Raw genomic sequence first — 23838 nt, forward strand, 5'->3', positions numbered from 1 at the left:
AATCTAGTTTTATATGGTATATATTTTTATATTTACATACATTACATTTTTTATGTGTTATGATTATTTATTTTTGTTGTTCCAAATGTAATGATGCAAATTACAGCTATATCAGAAAGATGTTTTTTTTTTTTGTTGGCGGGAGGATAGCTGAAGGAGGGTTGTGCCTAAGGCACCATACAATCTAGGAATTACCACTGAGCATTTGCCCCAAATCACCTCTGGTCACTTGACTTCCTGGTTGTGAGGCTGCTGTACACCTCATCTTAGGTCACTTCTGTTTGGGATCAGATGTTGCTTTGCTTTTGCTACAAAGAAATTAGAGTAACCATCTTTAAAAGAGCTTTAAGATCTTTAAAACTGCTTCACATCCCTGGCCATAAAACCACACCCTGCTTCCTATTGATCAGGAAAAACAAGAAATAGGTAGCACCCTTGGGAGAACACTATTTAGTTATTTAATAGTCAGACAGCACACAAGCATATATCACCTCAAAATAACAACTCAGCTACATCACATCAAATAACATCACTCTCACACTTACAGACATGCAAGATCAGTTTCATAAAGTGTGAGTAAGTTAATTTACTAAAAATATTACAACACAGCTATAATAAACCTGAGCTTTCTCCCATCTTAATAATTTGTATGATTCATTTTCCAAATCATTAGATTTGTTTTTGTGATGGCTTATAATTTTTATTGCTATTTGGCAATGCCATTTTGTTTTTTGGCTTGGGTGAGATTGCCACCTTTTTGTGTCAATCCAGTCACAATCAAATGCTTCTTTGTTATTGTTACTATACTGGTTATTGGTCACATGAATAGGAAGTCAAGTGACACTTTATTTCATCACTTTCCACCTATTTAAATGGCTGTGCACATCTTTCGACATTGAAATTTTAGATTTGTTTCAGAACAATAACATTAAAAACAAAAATAACTACTGGTAAGTATAGTGAATTTTAATTAGGACTTTTTGTAACATATATTTTGAGAATGAGTTTTGGTTTGTGTTTTGAGCTTTGGTAATTGGATCTGTCTGTTTTTCTGTTTAACTAGACCCTGTTTGCTTTACATTTTTATGTGTTCCTCTAAGGAGTTTAATTTAATATATGGATTATTTTTAATTTTTTTAACCTAAGGATTTTAAATAAAGACATTTGTTCTTCTTTCAAAAATATTTTCATAAATTTGAAACATTTTTAGCATTATATTTTGTTATGGGTGATGTCAGTGTTCATTCCGGCTTAAGAACTTTGCTTTTGTTAATATCAACTTTAATTTTTGATTAGATATTTAAATGAACATAACAAATTGGCTTACGTTTTGGTGTTTGACCTTTGCTCGTTTCTTTTACGATTCAGAGATTTTATACATTTTTTTATGAATTTCATCATTTTTTTCTCTCTGCTTGAATATTTTTCCTGTGGTTTTCAAATATAGAGAATTCATCTGCACCCTTATTTTTCTATTGCAGCATAGTTTTAGCCTTGTTACGTTTTCTTTCCTATTATGGTTTGAATCTTCTGCAACACTATTTTATTTTTATGTGGCTAGAGACATTTTCGCCAGCCATTGCTATGATGCATGATCTCATTATTAGGGGAAATATCATTGGAATTCACGTTATGTGACATGACAGGCCAGACAATATACTGTACAATGATCAGCCACAACATTAAAACCAACTGCCTAGTATTATGGTGGTCCCCCTTGTGCCATAAAAGCAGCTCTGACCCATCGAGGCATGGACTTCATAAGACTTCTGAAGGTGTCTTGAGGTATCTAGCACCAAGCCATTACTAGGAGATCCTTTAAGTCCAGTAAGTTGCAAGGTGGAGCCTCTGTGTATCAGACTTGTTTTTCCAGCACATCCCACAGATGCTTGATTGGAGTGAAAACTGGGAAATTTGGGCTTTTTGAGCTTTTTGTCATGTTCCTCAAACCATTCCTGAACAATTGTAGTATGGCAGGGCAACCTATCCTGCTGAAAGAGAACACTACCATCAGGGAAAATTGACAACATGAAGTGGTGTATGTGATCTGCAACAATCTTTAGGTAGATGGCACATGTCAAAGTAAGATCCACATGAATGCCAGGTCCCTAGATTTCCCAGCTGAACATTGGCCAGAGCATTACACTACCTCTGACTTCCCTTCTTCTCATAGTGCATCCTGTTGCCATCTCTTCCCCAGGTAAACAACGCAAATACATCCAGCTGTCCACATGATCGAAAAGAAAACATGATTAAGACCAGGCCACCTTCTTCCAGTGCTCCATCTTTCAGTTCTGATACCCACATGTCCCCCCACATTTGCACCAAGCTATGATGCACTGTGTGTTCCAACACCTTTCTCTCATAGCCAGCATTAGTTTTTTCAGCAATTTGTGCTACAGTAGCTCTTTTCTGGGATCAGACCAGACAGGTTAGCCTTCGCTACCCGCTTGCATTAGTGAATCTTGGCCATGCATGACCCTGTCACCGGTTCACAGGTTGTCTTCCCTTGGACCACTTTTGGTAGGTACTAACCACTACATAAAAGGAACAACCCAAAAGACCTGCTGTTTTAAAAGTGCTCTGATCTAGTCTTCTGAGCATCACAATTTGTCCCTTGTCAAAGTCGCTCAGATTCTTACAGTTGCCCATTTTTCCTACTTCCAACACATCACCTTCAAGAACTGACTCTTCACTTTCTACCTAATATATCCCACCACTTGACCAAAGCCATTGTAACTAGAAAATCAATGTTATTCAGTTCACCTGTTAGTAGTTTTAATGTTGTGGTTGATCGGTGTTTAAGTCAACATCTTGAAACTCCTTGTCCAAATTTGAGAATACCTTTTAAAAGCTCTGTTTGACTCTTTATTGAATTTCTGTCAAACTCTTTCCATCTTACTTTTGGTTCTGTTCTTTGAGTTTATGCAGGATAGTATTGTTTTCCAGGTTTAGTCTTTTGTTTCATCTCTTGGTCCACTCGCTCTAATTCTGTCTATACCATTTCTCAGCATTAGAGCAATTGAAGAGCTCAGTTCCAAAATCATCTAAGTACAAAAGATAAATTTTGGAGATAAATAGGAAAATCTGGGTCCATACTTAGCAGATTTTGAAACTAAATCCCTAAAACTATAGCGCTACACTGTTGCAATTAGCAGGTTTTGAAGCTCAAACATATTTTCGGCGCATGACCAACTGCATGAAAAGTCACAATCACGTATTCACTAAATTTTATCAAAAGGTGTAATTAGCAGATTTTGGAACTCACATCTTCAATTTCTCATCTACATCTTATCTCCAAGTTCATTATCAATCTACTACAATACTGTGTCCTTGATGTCACTACAGACAGGCTCTTTTGACTAAGGTTTTTCCCTGCTCCTATTACATTAGCTTTATTTCATCTCCATTTTTTTATACCTCTAATCATTTTGGACATGCTTGTTTTCAAGGCGACCATAACAACAGCATTTTAATTTGCCTCAGTAAATTTTGTAAATATGGAAGTGAGCATGCTCTTGATAGCCGAAGCATTGAAGCCTTAGTAGCCACAGGTTGTTGCATGTTTGAAGTTTAAAACCCAAGAAAGTGAAGAGGCTTATGAGATGTTGAAAAAGAGAAATTTAGGCTGATGTCACTAGCAATGGTATGAGGAGGGCGGACAATTTTTTTTGGCTTGCTGAGATCAGTCAGCCAGGTAATATGTTGTGGAAATAAGTCAGACACTTAACTTGACAATACACTGCCTAAAAAGAATAATGAATGTCAGTACAATGTGACCATTTTATCTGAGTATCTCTATTAGCTAAAATGTGTTAGCAGCTGGCATTTCCTTGTTTTGTTATATCTGCCGTTAATCATTTACAGTTGTAAATGTGTGATATTCTATGGGGGGGCAAGGATAATTCCAGTTGCTAGTTCAAACATCAGTTTGGCTCGAAGAACCCCAATGATTGCACGTTGAAAATTTTTACAAAGTCCCAGTGAAGAAATAGCATTGTTCTAAGTAAACGTTGAAACCATTTTTAATGTTTGATTACACCACTCAACTCTTCATTGTTTCCAGAGGTTTTTTTGAAAAGAGTACTAATATGATTTGTAAACCTCTTTTGGAGAAAAACAATGAATAAAGAGGAGAAAAACTGTACACCATTATCCAGTATTGTGACAACCTTCAAAAGGCAGTACTGTAAGTAATTCCAGAAAAATCATGAGACTGACAACTTTAGACCAGTAACATAATTTGTCACAGACACACGTGACTTAGCTTGACACAGGCTTCAAAGGTTACTTTATGCCTTGTTACCTGTCTGAATAACCCAACACTGAGACAATGTAGAAGAGTGGCACTTTTTCTCTTTTAATCCGTTTTTTGTCTTTCTCTATACAACTTCTAGTGCTATTTTGTTGTGTTCTGGCATGTTTGGTAATCTTATTTGGCAGTTATCCATGGTTGTGAAACGTATTATGAAATAGTCAGTTATAACTGTATAAATGAGTGTGATGTAATGTGGAACTAGACAAGTTATTTGTGGTTATAAGTGTGTGGGCTGTCTGCCTATGAAATTGTTAAGGTGCATTCTTTTTAGTGTGTCAGCAGTTGCTGCTGTGTTTTACAAGAAGGCAAACAGGTAGGGCTGCTAATGCTGTACCCGTCTTCTAGTATCATCTAGACATTCCTTGCTCTAACCTGCATTGGTAGAGAGGTGGAAACTTATCAGTTTGAAACCCACCTGCTTTCTAAGGAACATGAAGCTTTTAAGGGGTTCATCTTATTCTGACAGGTTAATTGAACTGGACCACTATAGTCATCCACACAAGGATGTCCATAGCTGTAACCCATGCTAGAGTATTTTGGGACAAAGGTCAAAGATCAACTTAGCAGTTCTGGACACTCCGGTAAAAAGCGATGCAGATCTGTCAACTGACTGCCACTTGGTGGCAAGTTGACTCATACTGATTGAATCTCCACTGGACAAACTTGGAAGACCCAGATGAGTGGAAGAGTATGCTGGGAATAACTAGACAATGCCTCTTTTTGAGATGACTGCAACTCTCACCTCCAGAAGATCTTCTCCTACACCATGGCAGAGTTCATGGACATAAATTGTAAAGATCTCGGCAGTAGAGTCTGCAAAGGGCTGTAGCTAGAAGGCTGTTGGTGCTTGCCATTGCAGCAACCTTAGGACCTGTTAGTGGACACAAGCAGTGGGGGATGTTGTCAAGTTGAAAAAAGAGGATCTTTTGTGCAATGTTGGATCTTCAAAAATTAGAGGTAGTGGCAGGCCAAAACGGTAGCAGCTGCAGCCAAATCCAAATTAAAAACTCTAGTGTGATACAAGCATGATGAAGCTCTGGCATTTGAACCTTAAATCTGGAAGGAATAATACAGACTATGTAATGGTTGTGGAATAGTAGATCAAAGTTTTGTTCCTGCACAGATTTTTGAGGGATTATTGGAATTTACCAATACTCTCTTATTGTGCTTTGTAGTCTTGGAAAAGGTTTAAGACCATACATCCCATTGCATCTTGTGGAAAGTCCTCAAGTTCTCAGGCCACTAATAAACCTTGTTTTTATTTAACTAGAGTTGTTTTTGCTTATTCTATATTAAGTACAGTTGATTCATTGTGGTTTTGAACTCTGCCAAAGGTGCATTTCTCCTCCTGTCCTGCTTGTGATTTTCATCCCCTTGATATCAGATGCAGCAAAGATCTGTAGAACCTACTGTTGCATCTGTGATGTCCTCTTGACCTTATCAGGTTGTGACACACTGTTCATACTGGAACTATCTACAATTGATTGTATTTTGGATGGTATTAGATTTAACACCTCCAAATCTGAGGTAATTCTTGGCAAAAAAGTGGCTCTTTTGTGCTTTTTGAGCTTCTGCCCCAAGTGAAGCATTATATCTTTTTCATGAATGAGAGTAATGCTGCTAATGAGACTGACTAATGAATCTGTGCAATCACAGCAGAACTGTGAACATTGAACTGGACTGTGGAAATAAAGACATAGCTAAACCCTTGGATAAAGCCATTGCTTTACAGTTTTGTTTACCTCCCATCTTCACCTATAATCACTGTAAGTATGAGATTGCTAGAGTAAGTGACCAAAATGACATATGTATGCAGGGTTGCTAGGATCACTCTCCATTACAGGCTGTGGAGCTCAGCAAGGACCTCAGAGGTTAGGCAGTTGAGGTAGCTTGAGCCTGTAGTCAGAATATCACCTGACCACCTTCCTCAGAAGGTGTGGAAAGCACAGTCCACTGGGAAAAGACCCAGAGGTAAATGTAGGACACAATGTTGGGATTAAATCACTGAAATCACTTGATGGTTGCAGGAAATTCCACTGAAGGGTTTGGAAAAACTTCTTAAGAATAGAGTGGCCTGGCCGGTTCATTTCAACATATTACCTCTGCCACCCTCATCGTGATACACATAATATGAAGTGCCCAGAACTGCTACACTACAATTTAGCAACCTGAGTTCCTAAATTCTCTTCAGAGGTAATTCTTGCCATCTTTATTATTTATTTTCATGCATATAATTAGTATGCATTAATGAAACTAACAATCCAAGTGCAGATCCCTGAGAGATTCCAATGATGACTTTGTCCTGTGTGGAGCACAGTACTCTTTACTGTCAGTGTAAGCCATTCCTCTGACCCTAACATTCTTTTGTTGCTGCACAGCAACTAATATATTGAGGAGAACATCCATTGGCATGTGCTGAAGCATTGTGTCTTTCAGCCTGTGGAAAATCTTTAGCATTTTAGGTATATAGATTTCAGGTTACTGTATGAATTTGTGGAAGTCTGATTGTCTTTTCAGAATTAAAAATTGGTACTCTTAGTTGTGATAGGTTTCTTTAACTGATTTTTTACAATAAATGTGTCTATCTATCTATCTATCTATCTATCTATCTATCTATCTATCTATCTATCTATTTTGGTGTTTTAAGACCCTAGGAACCCAATTCTGGCATCTATTTTTTATTTAGCATTTGAATTGAGAAAGTTGAATATTTATTCCATGATGTTACTATGTTTGTTTACAGATGCCACCATTGTGTAGTGATCACATGAACCGTTGCTATGGTAATACTACCCTCCACCATCTTAGGCGTTACATTGTTTCCATGGCCATAGAAAAGATCAGCATGTGCATTCCTGAATCATCTGAGTTTAGGATAAAAACAGCAGTTGGAGCGTCAATTTTGCGATTAGACTTTTCCTAGTTAACAAACTTAATTTTGTCATAGAAGTGATTTTTAATTTTTAATTAAAGCATATGATTTCTTTCTTTCTTTGTACATATTAAAGCATGTAATTTCTTTATGATTTCAGCTGAAGCAAAAGAGGATGTGCTGCCTAAAAATATCTCACACACTACTGCTTTATTACTCAAAAATATTGAGAAACAAAAAAAAAAATATATATATATATGCTCATTTTCTTTCTCCTATAACATCAGCAAATCTCAATCAAACCAGTCAAAGTGTTTTTGAGATTTTTATGACATTTAATTAACATTCTAATCTATATGACAGATCTGTTTGATTTTTAGCAATAATCTTCTAACTACTTTCATTTCTCTTTCAATTAAAATTCTCAATGTCTCATTCTGAGGCAGAAAACTCTTTTTTAGGATGTGTGGTTGTTTGTTCAACATCCCTATTTTCTCCTGTGGTAACAAGGTCAAAATGAGTGGCATTGTTAGCCTCAGTTTTAGTGACAGATTGAGGGGCTGGGCAAAATGGGGGTCCTCAGAGTTGAAGTGTACCTTGTGCAGTTTGAGAAGGGCCCGCTGTGGTGGTTTATTGATATGCAGTTAGTAGGCTCCAGGATGTCTCTTATTTGGAATATACCATGCATTGGTTGCTTGGAGAAGACCAAGGAATAGTAGATCCAAGTTAGGATTAAGAGATTGTATGTCTTAAATGAACTGGAACCTAAAAAATGTTAAAGAGGATAGAACGATTTAGTATATCTAGCATGACATGTTGACACTATAAACTACACCAGGAAAATCATACAGAAAATAACATGAAGTGACTGTTTTTTTGGATACTTTTATCTGTTTTTTTTCTGCCTACCCTTGCATTTTATTTATTTGTTTTTGCCTTACAGAAAATAATTTACTAATACTTTCCTGGCTTCCACCTTATGCCCAAGTTGCCTGCCACAACATATTAATGATACATGTTTTAAAAAAATATTCATGCACTGTTAATACACTCACTGTAAGGCAAAATCTAGACATTTGCTTCAGTCTAGATGAAAGATTCAAGCAACAGCAACTTGTGACTAAGGCCATGAGTCACTATAATGTAAACATGTTGAGTGTTTTTTACACTTTACAGAATTTAAGAGGGCCTCCAATATTTGTGATTAAAAAATCATGCATGTGCAGTATGGGTACTGGCTGCCAATGGGGTGGAAATTCTGAAATTCATGTGGCAAAGTAACGCCTATGGAAAACACATATTCGGCAAGACTATTTAGAATAAAGGAAACAGTAAAAAAAACTTTTTGGAAATTTAAAAAGAATGTTAACTCTGCATTTAGTATCAGGCCTAAATGTGCTAGTAGTCTATTAGAAGTGCCTGGAAGTGGCATGTTAAGTTGTCAAATGGTCAATTTATTAAATTGTACTTAATAGGCTTTGGTTCCATGGTAACCTACACTAAAAAAGCAAGAGAACAATTGAAAGCTACTTGACATTTGCATATAGCCAATTCTTCTTTTAACTCATTCTAAAAGATAGGATGAATATTGAGACCAAAATTTGAAAATGAGATACTGCCATCTTAATACAGGACAGGGGCTGGAAAGAAGTATGGCACTTTTAACAACAACAACAACATTTATTTATATAGCACATTTTCATACAAACAGTAGCTCAAAGTGCTTTACATAATAAAGAATAGAAAAATAAAAGACACAATAAGAAAACAAATTAACATAGAATAAGAGTAAGGTCCAATGGCCAGGGGACAGAAAAAACAAAAAAAACTCCAGACGGCTGGAGAAAAAAATAAAATCTGTAGGGATTCCAGACCATTAGACTGCCCAGTCCCCTCTGGGCATTCTACCTAACATAAATGAAACAGTCCTCTTTGGATTTAGGGTTTTCATGGAAGGACTTGATGATGATGGTCATGTAGACTTCTGGCTTTTAATCCATCCATCATTGTTGGAGCATCATGATGCTTTGAGTAGGTGGAGGTGGCGCAGTAGTATTAGTATTGAAGAAATGACCTAAAGCAAAACCATACAAGCTGGAGGTCTGACAATATACACTACGAATGAGATCACTGCTTATAGTACTCGATTTATAAATCTTTATTTTAGCCCATTTCATAGTGAGTGTCATCACAATGCACTGCAAAAAGAAAAAAGGAAAAACAATATATAGTAACAAGTAATGACAGGACGCGGTGAAGGGTAAAGAAATCAAGCAAACACCCTACAGAAAGTCTGTTCAGATCCAAGCAGGTCAAACACAAACCTTTATCCTCTATTTCAATGCTGCTTTACGGGAAAGGATCTGAAGAGACTGCTGGGAAGAGAGTAACAAATAACTGCAACAGAAAGAAAACCTCCTCCAAAAAATGAACATTTTTTTTACCAGGCTGCAAAAATTTCTACAGTTTTCAGCAACATGCATTTTTCAACAAAAGGAGAAAAATTATGTTAACTATTTACATTTCTGAAAGGCCAGAAAGACGTACAGCCTTTTGTCATTCCATTTTTTTTTAAACATTTGCTCACAGTTAGACAGCTTCACAAGAAGAAGCATCACAGAAAAAGTAATAGAAAAAGCATTTTTGAAATGTCATGATATCCTTCAAAATAAGCATTCAGATGAAATACAAAATACTGCTTAAAGTCATGAATAAATAATGTCCACATATTTTAAATACACAAGCTCGTACAGTAATGGAGTATTAGCAGCAGCTAATAGATGTTAAACCACTTAGCATTCTGAAGCCATCGTAACACAATACCTTCCCTTTGAAAGAAGTCATAGAAGCAAAGCAGAAGAAATGAATATTTAACAATGTAGTGATAATACAACCCACACAAGTGATGTTAATAGGCTCTCTAGATGGAGCTTAGTGAAGTCATCTGACCACTTCCCATTTGTAAAAAAAATCATCTTCAAAATGAGTTCTGCGCTGTTGTGTGCTGGGTGTCAGGAAATGACACTTGGCTTTACATTTTATCCTTCTTATTATAAAGACTGTTTATGTGACTCTAGGCTTTGAACATCAAGCCTTTTGTTTTTCTTAATTACTGTGTTCCATTTTTAAAAACAGAGAAGATTGTGTAGAAGATCTGTCCAGGTCCAATTATTTCAATGTTCAATTGATAATTTAGATTTTTTTATACTATGGGTGTAACTTGATTCTTTTTGTATCACGCTGTACATTTCTCATCTGAAGTGCTTAATGCTCTCTAGAAAATAATAGGCAATAATGATATCTTGTTTGCTTCATTTATTCATGAGGTTTAAGATTACTGTATTACCAATACTGTATTGGTTGATATGATTGTGCCATTGAATGCGTTACCGAATTAATTTAATACAAACCTGTGTTACTAATGCAACTACAGAATATTAAGCACAAATTATGGTGTTTGATAAGGCAGTCCAAATGTAACAATAAAAGTAAGTACTTGTTCATGAATAAGCTACTGCGTGTGCTTTAGTGAAATATACCGAGGGAGGCATTCTCAGCACAATTACCAAAAGCTAATGACCACAGATACAAATACCACTATCTGCTCAGAAAAATGGAAGAAAAAATACAGTAAAGAAAAGTAAAAGCTATGCTAGAGAGCTGCTATAATCTTTGATCTCTTTTAATGATGCTCTCTGCATTCTGTTTTAAATCAAAGTGCCTACTTTTTCAGATTGACATAGTGGTGAGCAATGCTGCTTGAACCTCAATTTCATTTTTTATGGGTTTCTTTTTGTTTACATGCTGTTTAATTAAATATCATGTCTAAACTAGACCAATGCAAGTCATGGTGCCTTATGAAGGATTTGTGTCCTAGTCAAGATTGATTCTGCTACGACTGATATGTGTTAGTATTTTTTGTACATTATTCTGAACCTCTTTTGCTCCTCTTGTTATACAAATAGAGGTTTTTGGAGTTACAGAATTCAGTTCTGCAATTTTCTTGCTAGAACGCTGTTCTAAGATTGCTATGAAATTTTTGTATCATTTTCCAACTTCATCTTGGTTTCATGCACAGTGCTAGATTGTGGAGTTATGGTTGCCATGTTGCTACACAATCAAAAGTGCGTGATTAAGTCCACGGTTATAGCTATAACGTTTATGAGGAACGCTTCCTGTTCACACCAGTTTGTGGATAACTCCAAACAAATCTCTGCATGGTCATTTTTGCGCTCTTGAATAATGTTACATTTCACTTTTTTGGCTTTGACTTTGTTGATTGGTTTTTCATATGGGTTATAATGAAAGGTTAGAACGGAACAACAGGATTGATCTTTTTCCAGTTCTTTTAATATTTCTTCTCCTGGTCACCTCTATCATTCTCAGGTTTGGCAGAGTTCGACAGATTCCTTCCATGTCTCTGATTCTGTTAGAGCAGGTTTCAATTGCCAGAAATGTCTTCCAGAATATGAAGTTTCTTCCAACAAATAACGACAAGAAATTAGAAATTCAAACAAAAAAGAACAATTAGTGAAAAGAAACTGCTGGTGTAAATACTAAGCCAGATTACCTAAGAATTATGTTTAGTATTGAGATATAATAATACCTTCCTACCTTACTCCTGTTTGAAAGTAAGAGTAATATATATTTTCTATAAAAATCATTGCCCTGAACCTTCACTCTTTAAGGGTATCTTTAATAAATATACTCACAACAACAAGAATATTAGTATTTACATTTTAGAAATTGACAAATTTATGAAACCTATCAGCTATCTAATGAAAAAATTAAAATTATTTAAACTTAATGCTTCCATAGCCTGTGTGAAGTTTAGTTTTTTACCTACTCTTATTGTTTCACTGCTAAATGTGACTAGACACATTCAACCAATATATCCTTTTTTTCACAATTAATTTTATTGCTAATAACTCATGCATCCCAGAATCTTAATCTTCGTCTCTCTCTGGTAGGCAAATTTCTGCAAACTCAATTGTCAGATGCATTTTTTCATTTCATATTAAACAGATGTTTTGGGGATATTTTAGTACAGATGTGGTTCGTTTATTATAAGAAACACTTTTTCAACCCCACTTTTAGCCCCACTTTTCATTTTGTTATTGGGTGTGTTTTATGCTTTGTGCCCTCCCCCACAATAACCTATTGTCTATGGGGGAGGAGCAAAAGCTTTAGATTCGTCAAACATTTTTATCTCCAGCTTTCAACTGATCTTGACATTTTAGGGTCCCCTGATACGGAAAACATTGATATCTCGATGATGGGTGTGTGTCTGTCAGTGTGCCACAGGTTCTTGAGGATGGTCTAGGGCTAAAACGGCTAGACAGAAACATACCAAACTCGACATTTAAGCCTGTTATGAGATAACGATGTGCTGATTAGTTTTTGAGCCAAATCATGCAAGAAAAAGAGGCAATCTAGAGGAATCCTCAAATACTGTAATTCTTCAATTAATTTTGAGTTCTTCTTGTCAATTGCTATCGTAATAGCTTACTTTATGATCAGAAGGATCAGCATCAGAGTGGTAAATAATTACTGAAATGTTACCGAATAGTTTGGGTAACTTGGTTCCTAGGGCGTAATGCTTATTGATGCTCATGTCTGAATTTTTAGAACTAGAAGAAAGTCTTGGTAAATCTTTTATAATCACATACATTTTTGAACTTGTTTAACAGAAGTTATGGGAGGTTAATTAACAATGGCTTCTAATTTATTTAGATCCTTACTTAAGCCCAGTCTAGTGATTTTTTTTATTTACAAGTGTTGATTTTATAAATTAGTATCTTATTTAATCATACATGTTGGCACAAAGTTTAAAATATGCAGTTTTCCTATAAATTAAGAAAGTGTTACTCCAAACAAGAGTAAGAGATATCCAAATTCTTCTTAATGAAGCCCACCATTGACATAAATTCATTGTCTGAGAGTGTCAGCTCCCTTATGTTCAAAAGTTAGTGGTATCTGTTCACTTCTGTTCTGCCAGTATATTACAAAGTGAGCAGGAAAGAATTTTTTAAACAGACTGGGAGATGATTTGTAAGTCATAGCAAGAAATGAGTCGAAAAATAATAAGTTAATAACTTGTCAAAGCCTAAACACTTAGAAAGGGTTGTCAAAGATTTCAAGTGCAGAACTCGCTATAAGAACACACACAGTTTTCTTTAGTTTTCTAGAGTCACGCTGGTGATGTTACAAAGCTTGATTTCTGGGATTACTCCCCACAGCAAGTGGGAGCTACATCTTAACAATGGAACTTCCAAAATGATAGCACACATAAACAAAACAAAACAGTGTCACAATAAAGGGCAATAGGAAAAATAAATTAATACATAAATCTTTAGATACATTATAGCAATGAAATAGTTGTGCAAAAAAAATATACAGTGCACCCGGAAAGTATTCACAGCGCATCACTTTTTCCACATTTTGTTATGTTACAGCCTTATTCCAAAATGGATTCAATTCATTTTTTTTCTCAGAATTCTACACACAACACCCCATAATGACAACGTGAAAAAAGTTTACTTGAGGTTTTTGCAAATTTATTAAAAATAAATAAACTGAGAAATCACATGTACATAAGTATTCACAGCCTTTGCTCAATACTTTGTCGATGCACCTTTGGCAGCAATTACAGCCTCAAGTCTTTTTGAATATGATGCCAGAAGCTTGGCACACCTATCCTTGGCCAGTTTCACCCATTCCTCTTTGCAGCACCTCTCAAGCTCCATCAGGTTGGATGGGAAGTGTCGGTGCACAGCCATTTTAAGATCTCTTCAGAGATGTTCAATCGGATTCAAGTCTGGGCTCCTGCTGGGCCACTCAAGGACATTCACAGAGTTGTCCTGAAGCCACTCCTTTGATATCTTGGCTGTGTGCTTAGGGTCGTTGTCCTGCTGAAAGATGAACCGTCACCCCAGTCTGAGGTCAAGAGCGCTCTGGAGCAGGTTTTCATCCAAGATGTCTCTGTACATTGCTGCAGTCATCTTTCCCTTTATCCTGATTAGTCTCCCAATTCCTGCCGCTGAAAAACATCCCCACAGCATGATGCTGCCACCACCATGCTTCACTGTAGGGATGGTATTGGCCTGGTGATGAGTGGTGCCTGGTTTCCTCCAAACGTGACACCTGGCATTCACCCCAAAGAGTTCAATCTTTGTCTCATCAGACCAGAGAATTTTGTTTCTCATGGTCTGAGAGTCCTTCAGGTGCCTTTTGGCAAACTCCAGGCGGGCTGCCATGTGCCTTTTACTAAGGAGTGGCTTCCGTCTGGCCACTCTACCATAAAGGCCTGATTGGTGGATTACTGCAGAGATGGTTGTCTTTCTGGAAGGTTCTCCTCTCTCCACAAAGGACCTCTGGAGCTCTGACAGAGTGACCATCGGGTTCTTGGTCACCTCCCTGACTAAGGCCCTTCTCTTCCGATCGCTCAGTTTAGGTGGTTGGCCAGCTCTAGGAAGAGTCTTGGTGGTTTCGAACTTCTTCCACTTACAGATGATGGAGGCCACTGTGCTCATTGGGACCTTCAAAGCAGCAGAAATTTTTCTGTAACCTTCCCTAGATTTGTGCCTCGAGACAATCCTGTCTCGGAGGTCTACAGACAATTCCTTTGACTTCATGCTTGGTTTGTGCTCTGACATGAACTGTATATAGACAGGTGTGTGTGCCTTTCCAAATCATGTCCAATCAACTGAATTTACCACAGGTGGACTCCAATTAAGCTGCAGAAACATCTCAAGGATGATCAGGGGAAACAGGATGCACCTGAGCTCAATTTTGAGCTTTATACAGTAGAAAAGGCTGTGAATACTTATGTACATGTGCTTTCTCAGTTTTTTTATTTTTAATAAATTTGCAAAAACCTCAAGTAAACTTTTTCACGTTGTCATTATGGGGTGTTGTGTGTAGAATTCTGAGGAAAAAAATTTATTTAATCCATTTTGGAATAAGGCTGTAACATAAAAAAATGTGGAAAAACTGATGCGCTGTGACTACTTTCTGGATGCACTGTAAATTGAGAACTTCTAAAAAAAGTAGCTATGTTACTTGGCTTTACCCAGTAAATTTGCAATAACAATGGGCCTCGGTTATAGCTTCACATCTCATTTTTATGCAGCTTGCCACCTTGTCTCTTTGTCTTACACAGGATAGCTACCTTTTTTCACTCGCTGGCAGTCCCATTTCACTGCATGATTACAGCCTCAGCTTGTACAGTAGAGCTGTTCTGCTTGTGATTGTCATTTGTGTAAATGGCGTGCCCCATTTTTTTCTGCAATCACAGCTGAAGCAAAAAAGTACTCACTGCCTAAGAATACTCCACTCGCTACAGCTTTATTACTGAAAAACACTGAGAAACAAAAGAAAACATATCTGCTAATTTTCTTTTTTCTTTAACATCAGCAAATCTCAATCAAACCAGTCATATTGTTTTTGAGATTTGGAGCTATTTAATTTTTTTATTGTAAGGGGATTTACCCCTAAATACTGTATTGATATATCAAAATGTCCTTTCTTAGCAGATTTCTACTGGCCTAGATGTGTCACCTTGCCAAACATCAGCGTTTTAACTAAACAGGAAAGAGTGTTTATGTAGAGTTGTCAGTCAGTCAGCCAGTCAGTCAGCTTTCAATTTATATATATATATTGATTATTACTTACAGAATAAAATATTTAATGACATTTTAATCATAACAAGAATGTTGTGGAAGATGAGCTAAAGTCTTTGGATTAATGACATCAGTACAATAGGAGTAATAGCTGTTGTGATCATAGTTTTGAGACTGCTCATTCTAAATTTTTAACTTTAAAATTAAGTAGTTCAACACCTAAAAAATTTTAAAAACAGCTCGAAACCAAATTTGTTTTATAATGAAAAATCCTAAAACTATTACTATGATGCCATTTTTAACATCTGAGCCACAGCAACATCACATAAAATGAAAGGAAACAAATATGGCTATTGCATAACATTGAAGAAGTCATTTTTATTTGGCCTGTGTCACACACAAACTTGGGGGATAATTTCAGGGCCCATATGCTGGTAATTTGTCCCCAAGTTATGGCTTGGCACTGTCTCTAAATGCCTGTCCTCTTCCTCCCTCTGCAGAGTGGAAGATTGATGGACGTAGACCATAGATGTCACTTCCACTTTTCAGCATCCTGAACCTGCCTCTTCTGTCTTGCCCTACCTTATAACCTTTCATTGAAATGCTCTCGCGCCTCAGTAGATGTTCCCGTTATCCATTTGTCACATGTGGTACCCCAACTGTTTATGATCTTTTCTTGTGTTTATGTTACAGCTCAATTTCTCACTGTTCCTCTTAGTTTTCCTTTTTATATATCCAGGAGCTTATTTTAAATGACAAAATCAGTAACATCATCCAAGACTTCTGACCATATCATAATTTCCAGTTTTATCTTTTACTTCTTCAGATGGATTATCTTCAAAAATATCAGCTGACTTTCCACTATTCCTAAATATTGTATTAAAGACATCTTTAATGATTATTGCAGTAGATCTGTAAGATTAAGAAATCTCAGGAGCATAAAATATGGCTAGAACATTAGAAATATTTTCACAAGAATATCTCATTCACCTAGCCACTTAATCTCCCCTAAAAAATATTAGGTTGAGTTCTGAAGGTCCCTAAAGTCTACCTCTCTACTTGGTAACTTATTCCACGTGTCTGTGGTTCCCTGTGTAAAGAAACACCTCCTGACATTTGTGCGAAATTTACCTTTAACATGTTTCCAAATGTGTCCCCGTGTTCTTGATGAATTCAAACTTCAATCATGCCACCTCTTAATCTCTTCCTAATTGAAGCAAGAATTTGGAATTATATCAAATTATATGAACACTACCCATCATGGCAATAGCCCACTCTAACCATCTATCATTAAAATGTAATAAAATATACAGTAATTAATTAGTTTGTACCTCAAAAATTGAATTGCATTAACCTAAGAATTGTGAGGGATATTTTTGATGTCTTTAAATACAGTTGCAATTGATTTTGTTAGTAATTAATACTAATATTCTATTTCTACATGTTTTGTCATTTTTCTGGTGTTGCTACCATGTTGCTGTTTTTTGTGTTTCTGACAAGCCATTTTCTGCACTTTGCATTGCCAGGGTTATGACATATACATTGCATGACACATCTCATCATCATGATGGCATTATAAAATAAGGCCTTATGCTATGAAGAATTTCTTAAATTTAAACTTAATATTTTAAAGAAAAGGCCCCATGAAAAACTTACTTTGAAATTAAAATATTTTAGGGAAGAATTTCTTATTTTAATCCTGGCTTTGCTTTTACTTCCTATTTTATACTGCAGTTTTAACAGCAATTGAAACTGCCCTATTGTGTGTAGACCCTTAAAGCCTACCTTGTCTGCTGTTCATTATTTTCTACAATACAACAGTGTAGCTGTGCCACTGAGTTTTCAATCAGTTTGTCAGGATTATGGTCCTATCATCTTGATAATGTTTCATCTTTGAGCCTGAGGCTTGTCTAAAAGCTTTCACATTTTGTCATCTTCTCAGATCCAGGGTATAAAATGAAATTTCACTCACCAGAGTACCTTCAGCAGTCCCTGCAGACAGCAATTCATCTGCCTGTGAAGAGCTAAATATCAGTTGTGATTTTAAACTTATGTCTGAAGTTGAAAAAAGCAATCCTTAGTGATTTCGACTTTTTTTTTTTACAGTAAAACAAAAATCTATCTATCTATCTATCTATCTATCTATCTATCTATCTATCTATCTATCTATCTATCTATCTATCTATCTATCTATCTATCTACACACTTTAAGAAAAGGATAAGTGTCTGTATATCTGTGTGCCCGCCCAGTTGCTATGTCTCTGACATTCCAAATGGTCAATCAATCAATCAATCAACATTTATTTATATAGCACATATTCATACAAAAAAAATGTAGCTCAAAGTGCTTTACAAAATGAATAGAAAAATAGAAGACACAATAAAAGATAAACATAAGTCAACATTAATTAACATAGAATAAGAGTAAGGTCCGATGGCCAGGGTGGACAGAAAAACAAAAAAAACTCCAAAGGCTGGAGAAAAAATAAAATCTGTAGGGGTTCCAGACCAAGAGACCGCCCAGTCCCCTCTGGGCAATCTACCTAACATAAGTCAAACAGTCCTCTTTGTATTTAGGGTTTTCATGGAAGGACCTGATGATGATGGTCACGTAGACTTCTGGCTTTCAGTCCATCAATGTTGGTGCATCATGATGCTTTGAGTAGGTGGTGGTGGCGCAGGCCGCCACCGCAAAGAAACTGGAAAAAGAAACAGAAGAGAGAGTAGGGGTCAGTATGGATTTTGGAGCCACTGTGAATAGTTATTGTGATGAATTGAACATACAGAGTATCAGTATTAAGTTAAAGTGAAGTTATAAAAAGGCCATGTTAAAGTAATGTGTTTTCAGCAGTGTTTTAAAGTGCTCTACTGTATTTGCCTGGTGGTGCATCACAAACAATTGTAGGGATGCATTATATTATTTCAAATGTTTATAATGCACCTTCTGCTGGAATGATGAATTTAATGCATTTTATTACTTCATGCATTACAAAATCCATTCTAACAGATAGTGCACTGCATACGCTAACACTAAGGTATATGTTGATTGTTTAAATTTCAACCTACTACAGCCAGCAATGGGCAAACCTTAACTCAAGCTGGACACCTCTCCTAAGAATGATAATATGACATTGAAGAGATCCAATTGAAGGTTGGGTATAGCAAAGGCTCACTGGCAGGGTGAATGTTAGGTGGCGATTGTGTTTTGTGGTAAGTGGGTGGGCCACCTACCCATTGCACAGGGAGACAAATGAGTGTAAAGAAGTTTTTTTTTTTTGCTTTTCTTATGTGAATCTCACATGCTTTAAAGAGAAACCACAGACCAGTTTCCTGGACTTGAGAGTTTTATGAGCTATGTATATTCTAGGATATGAGCAGTGATAAAAATAGGCAAAAAGAGAAACATTGGCTTGATAATATAGTTCCACATTCAGTTATCCAGTGAGTTTGTTGAATTATTAATTATACACTTACCTACATTTATCTCTACTGCATTTGTTTAAAAAATAAGCACAGATTTTACTAATTTATCATTCAAAGCCTAATGTGTCTTGGTTAATGATCAGAGAAGACCCTCATAATGATTTTAGATTGTACTGTACAAACATCTTTAAAGAGTATTATTTTGCTAGAATCAAACATTCTTTTATGCCTCTAAAACACTTCTCACAATTTATCCTCTAGTTGATTCACCCTTTTATATGCATGATGAGGTCTCATCGTCTGATTCCATTCCTTCCACTGTTCCATCAACTCCAAGAAAGGATCGACCTGCATCTGCAAAGTTAAGGTTGGGGGTTTAACAAGTTATATTTATTTAATTATTTAAACAGGCTGTATTGGGACATAGTTAGGTTTGTGATGGGTTTTTTTTCCACACCCCAAAAAAACATGCAAGTTATGTTAATTACTATCTCTGAATTGGCTCCAATGTAAGAGTTATTTGTAAGGGTTATTTTCTGTTTTGCACCCACAGCTTTTGGGATATACTTTAACACTAAAATTACCAGAGCCTACGAGAAAACTCGTAGATCCGGCCCACCTTAAATCCGTTCGCACCTCTCCGTCAGCGTCTTTTGTCCTGTAAATGTGCCAATTAAGACAAGCAGCAAGCAGCCTGCTATTCCATCCCCCCACTGACTTAGAACGTGCACAGACTTCTCCCAGCTCATGCCTTATTTGATTATCTGGTAGTGAACTGCTGGAGTTTTAGACTGGAAATAATAGATCATTATTTGGAACACATACATTTCATGTGTGTTCTGTTTCAACAGTAATCTGTGTAAACACATTGTTAAAACAGAAACTTTTTCATATTATAATAATAAATGTTACAAAATCTGTGGTGGGCTGGTGCCCTGCCCAGGGTTTGTTTCCTGCCTTGCACCCTGTTTGCTGGGAATGGCTCCAGCAGACCGCTGTGACCCTGTAGTTAGGATATAGTGGGTTGGATAATGGATGGATGGATGTTACAAAATGTAGGCATAAACTATAGAATGTGTAAAGCCTGAAGTCCAAAGATCAAATAAACACTTTCACAAAGGTTCAAGGATAAGACAACAGCTTCCGTGGTGTAGCGGTAAGATTTGCTGACTTGTAATCAAGAGACCCCGGTTCAGTCCCCACTGCCTCCTATATCTGCCGTTTTCAGTAGTGAGCTGCTCTTATTGTTAATATTATACAGTACACACATACATTTGGTTTGCGTCTGTAACAGACCGTGTACATTTATAGTACTGTACTTGTAAAAGTTACCGTTTTTTTTTTTTTCCATTTAATTCTCTCACTCATGATCACGATACATACTACCGTCCTAGGGATCTGACGCTGTTAGTTTTTATTTGAAACTGGGAATAACTGTAGATGTGAGTAGTGTTTTGAGGGAATGGAACTGGACATTCTCTGATCTGGAGGGATAAAAGCTGACAAACAAATGCTGGTGAATCTGCCTTCTTCGTATCTCAGAGTCACTTTATTTTTTTTTATTCAGTTTTATTGAGTGTTCCTGCTGCACTGAATTGTCTTAATCGGTACATTTACAGGAAAAAAGACGGAAAGGTGCGAATGGATTTAAGGTGGGCCGGATTTAGTTTTCTTGTAGGCTCTGGTAAATGTAGTGTTAATCCCTGTGACTCTGAATTGGATTAGAGAATGCACACATACATACATATATATATATATATGTTATTTTTATAACCTGCTGCACTTATTGGAATGACAGATAATGCATATTATTATTTTGCCCACCTATCTATCACCCAGACTTAATTCTGTATATAAACATTTGTTTCAGCCACACTGCTTTGACCGCGTTCAGGATCCAAAATAATACATTGGAGCTCAGAGGTATGAAAGCACTTTGTTGCAAGGACAACAGCACCACCCTAGTACCCTCTGCTGTGCTGAAATGTTCAGTTAGTGTTCGAATCAACACAATGTAACCTAGAAGTGCTAGAGCATGTCTGTTTAGCAACAAAAAAGAGTGTTCCACTTGTAATACTTAACTACTTTGTTCTGTGTAATGCAGGAAACACAGAGTGATGCACAAACTTTGCAAAAATAATATAATGTTAGCAGAGCTACCAAGTCAAAATAAAGGCAACAGATAGGACAAACATTTTAGTCTTGATTCATTGTCCTTGGTATGTAGCAGCTTTGACAGAAGGAATGCAGATGGCGTGCTTTTTAGATAATACAGAAATGTCACACAGAATGTTGTGTGCTGCACATTATAATTGAAAATGCTGCACATATTTCCACAGAACTCAAACTGTGCTATAATACTTCTTTCTTCAGATAGTAATTCAGTAATACAATGACTTGATGATACTATCACTACTTCTATATGCTAATAACAATGGTCATATCTGTTTTGCAACAGAAGAGGAGCAGACACAGACATGCTTTTGAGTCTGAGAGACTACACTTGTTTTAGAGAATGGAGAAATGGCGGAGCATTATCTTTGATTCTAATCAGTCCTTCTGTACTTTGTTGCTAACCTTTGCTTAAACTTTTTGTGTACACAAGTTATTTGCTTGATTTAATGGAATCTCAGAAATGAAATATAGGTATACAGATTCCTGCATGGAGTTTGATGTGCACATTACTTTGCTGTGATCTGGGGATGTGGGTTATAAATGTTGACAAACCTTATCTCAACCTTATCTCAAGTACTTTATTTTTATTTAATTTGCAAAAGAAAAATGAGTCTTTTGTCTTTGCAGGTTCAATAGTTTAAATTCATATACATTCTTATTTTGTTCAGATTTCTTATAAAGAAAAGATTAAAATTTAATTTCTTTAAATTTGTCTAATGTCAATGTTTTTTTCACTCTTTTAGTGTAAGACTGCCTGGCCTTCCAAGGCCTGAGGATCTATTTTATGTTCAGTCAAGAAAAGTGGCCAAAAACATGGCTCCAGGTCAGTAACTATTTTGTGGTTAGCATTTCAGTGGTGTCTTTAAAGGAATACTCCTCCTAATAATATTCTTTTTTAATTTGTTATTTCCCTCATGTAGTGTGTAGTGATGGCTATAGAAAGTGTATTTTCATGCAGAATGGAGATAACAAAGGGTCTGATGTAATAGGGCCTTACAGTGACCAACACTGGGCAACAGCAAACAGTATCAAAAATATCTGCTCTTTACCATTCTTTCCTCTGCATGTCCTGGAGTACAAAAGAAACAGCATACAGCAACATGCGGGGACTGACAGGAACACTCAATAAAACTGAATAAAAAGAAAAGCAAGTGACGGTGAGATACGAAGAAGGCAGCTTCACCAGCGTTTGTGTGTCAGAACCCCGGGGGCGTTAGTATGCATCGTGGTACACTGCAGAGCTATAGCGCGTCTTTAGCGAAAACAGCCGTGTCAGATGGGGTTGTATGGATTGATTCTGAACGCGACTGAGAGAATGAAAAGTGAATTAAAAAAAAAAAAGCTAACCTTTACAACGATCATAAATTGCACCGGCTGTTACAGACTGAAATCAAATGTATGCTTTTATTCTAAAATAGTAAGACTAAGAGCAGTTTACTTCTCAAAACAGAGTGGTGCAGGATCGAACTCGTGACCTTTTGATTCCAAGGCGAGAACTGATTCCATTGCACCACGGAGGCAGCCATAATAAACTGCTGTCAATGTCGCATGTTAAGGCGGCTTTTTGTTTCTGCAGTTATATTTTTGAATAAAAGCGCAATTGTTGTGTTATTTTTGAACCTTTTATGAAAATGTTTCTTTGCTATTTGGACTTCAGGCTTCATACATTATATAGTTTATGCCTACATTTTGTCATCTACTACTAGAATATAAAAAACGTTTCTGTTTTAACAATGTGTTGACACATTGTGTTGATTACTGTAGAAACGGAACAGACATGAAATGCGTGTGTTCCAAATAATGATCTATTATTTCCACTCTAAAACTCCACTTCACTCCCAGATACCCAATCAAGGCATGGGCTTGGAGAAGTTTGTGCATGTTCTAAATTGGTGGGGGGATGGAATAGCCGGCTGCTCCTAGCTTCTCTTTATCTGCACATTTAGAAGACAAAGGACGCTGGCGGAGAGGTGTGAAGGGATTTAAGAAGCAATTTAAGGTGGGACAGAATTACGAGTTTTTTCGTAGGCTCTGGTAATTCTAGTGCTAATCAAGCAGTGAAGACAAAATGTACAATGGATCTATGCTGAACAGTGAAGTATTTCATAATATTCTCACTATGGTAAGCTAAATGCAGGTCTGGAGAACCAATCATTCAGTGACATCTTGCCTGCGTGTATATCATGTACATCATTCATGTGTCAAAGATTGGGCAGCACAGTAAAAGCTGCGGTGGAATACGCTTACAGTATGCATGTGTGAAAGTTCTGTGCATGCATGACACAAATAGTGCAGGCAGTGCACATTGGGTAGTTACAAGCCCAGTCAACAGTGGCTGCTACATCTCTTTGATGTCACAGTGGTCTCACAAAGCATCATGGGACACAGGGAATAAACAAGCCAGGCATGGTATATTTCCTGGAAAAAAA

General features: G+C 36.6%; 1 protein-coding gene across 1 annotated transcript in view; it reads left to right on the forward strand.

Moving 5' to 3' along the window:
- The window catches only part of btbd16 (BTB (POZ) domain containing 16), a 195675-nt gene that overhangs the window by 20653 nt on the left and 151184 nt on the right, over positions 1-23838 (forward strand). The window contains exons 4-5 of the mRNA XM_039769245.1: positions 19496-19601; positions 22153-22232. Of these exons, the coding sequence (XP_039625179.1) occupies positions 19496-19601; positions 22153-22232 (186 nt within the window). The remainder of the gene's footprint in view (positions 1-19495; positions 19602-22152; positions 22233-23838) is intronic.

This window comes from Polypterus senegalus, chromosome 1 (genome assembly GCF_016835505.1).
Source record: "Polypterus senegalus isolate Bchr_013 chromosome 1, ASM1683550v1, whole genome shotgun sequence".
NCBI lineage: Eukaryota > Metazoa > Chordata > Cladistia > Polypteriformes > Polypteridae > Polypterus > Polypterus senegalus.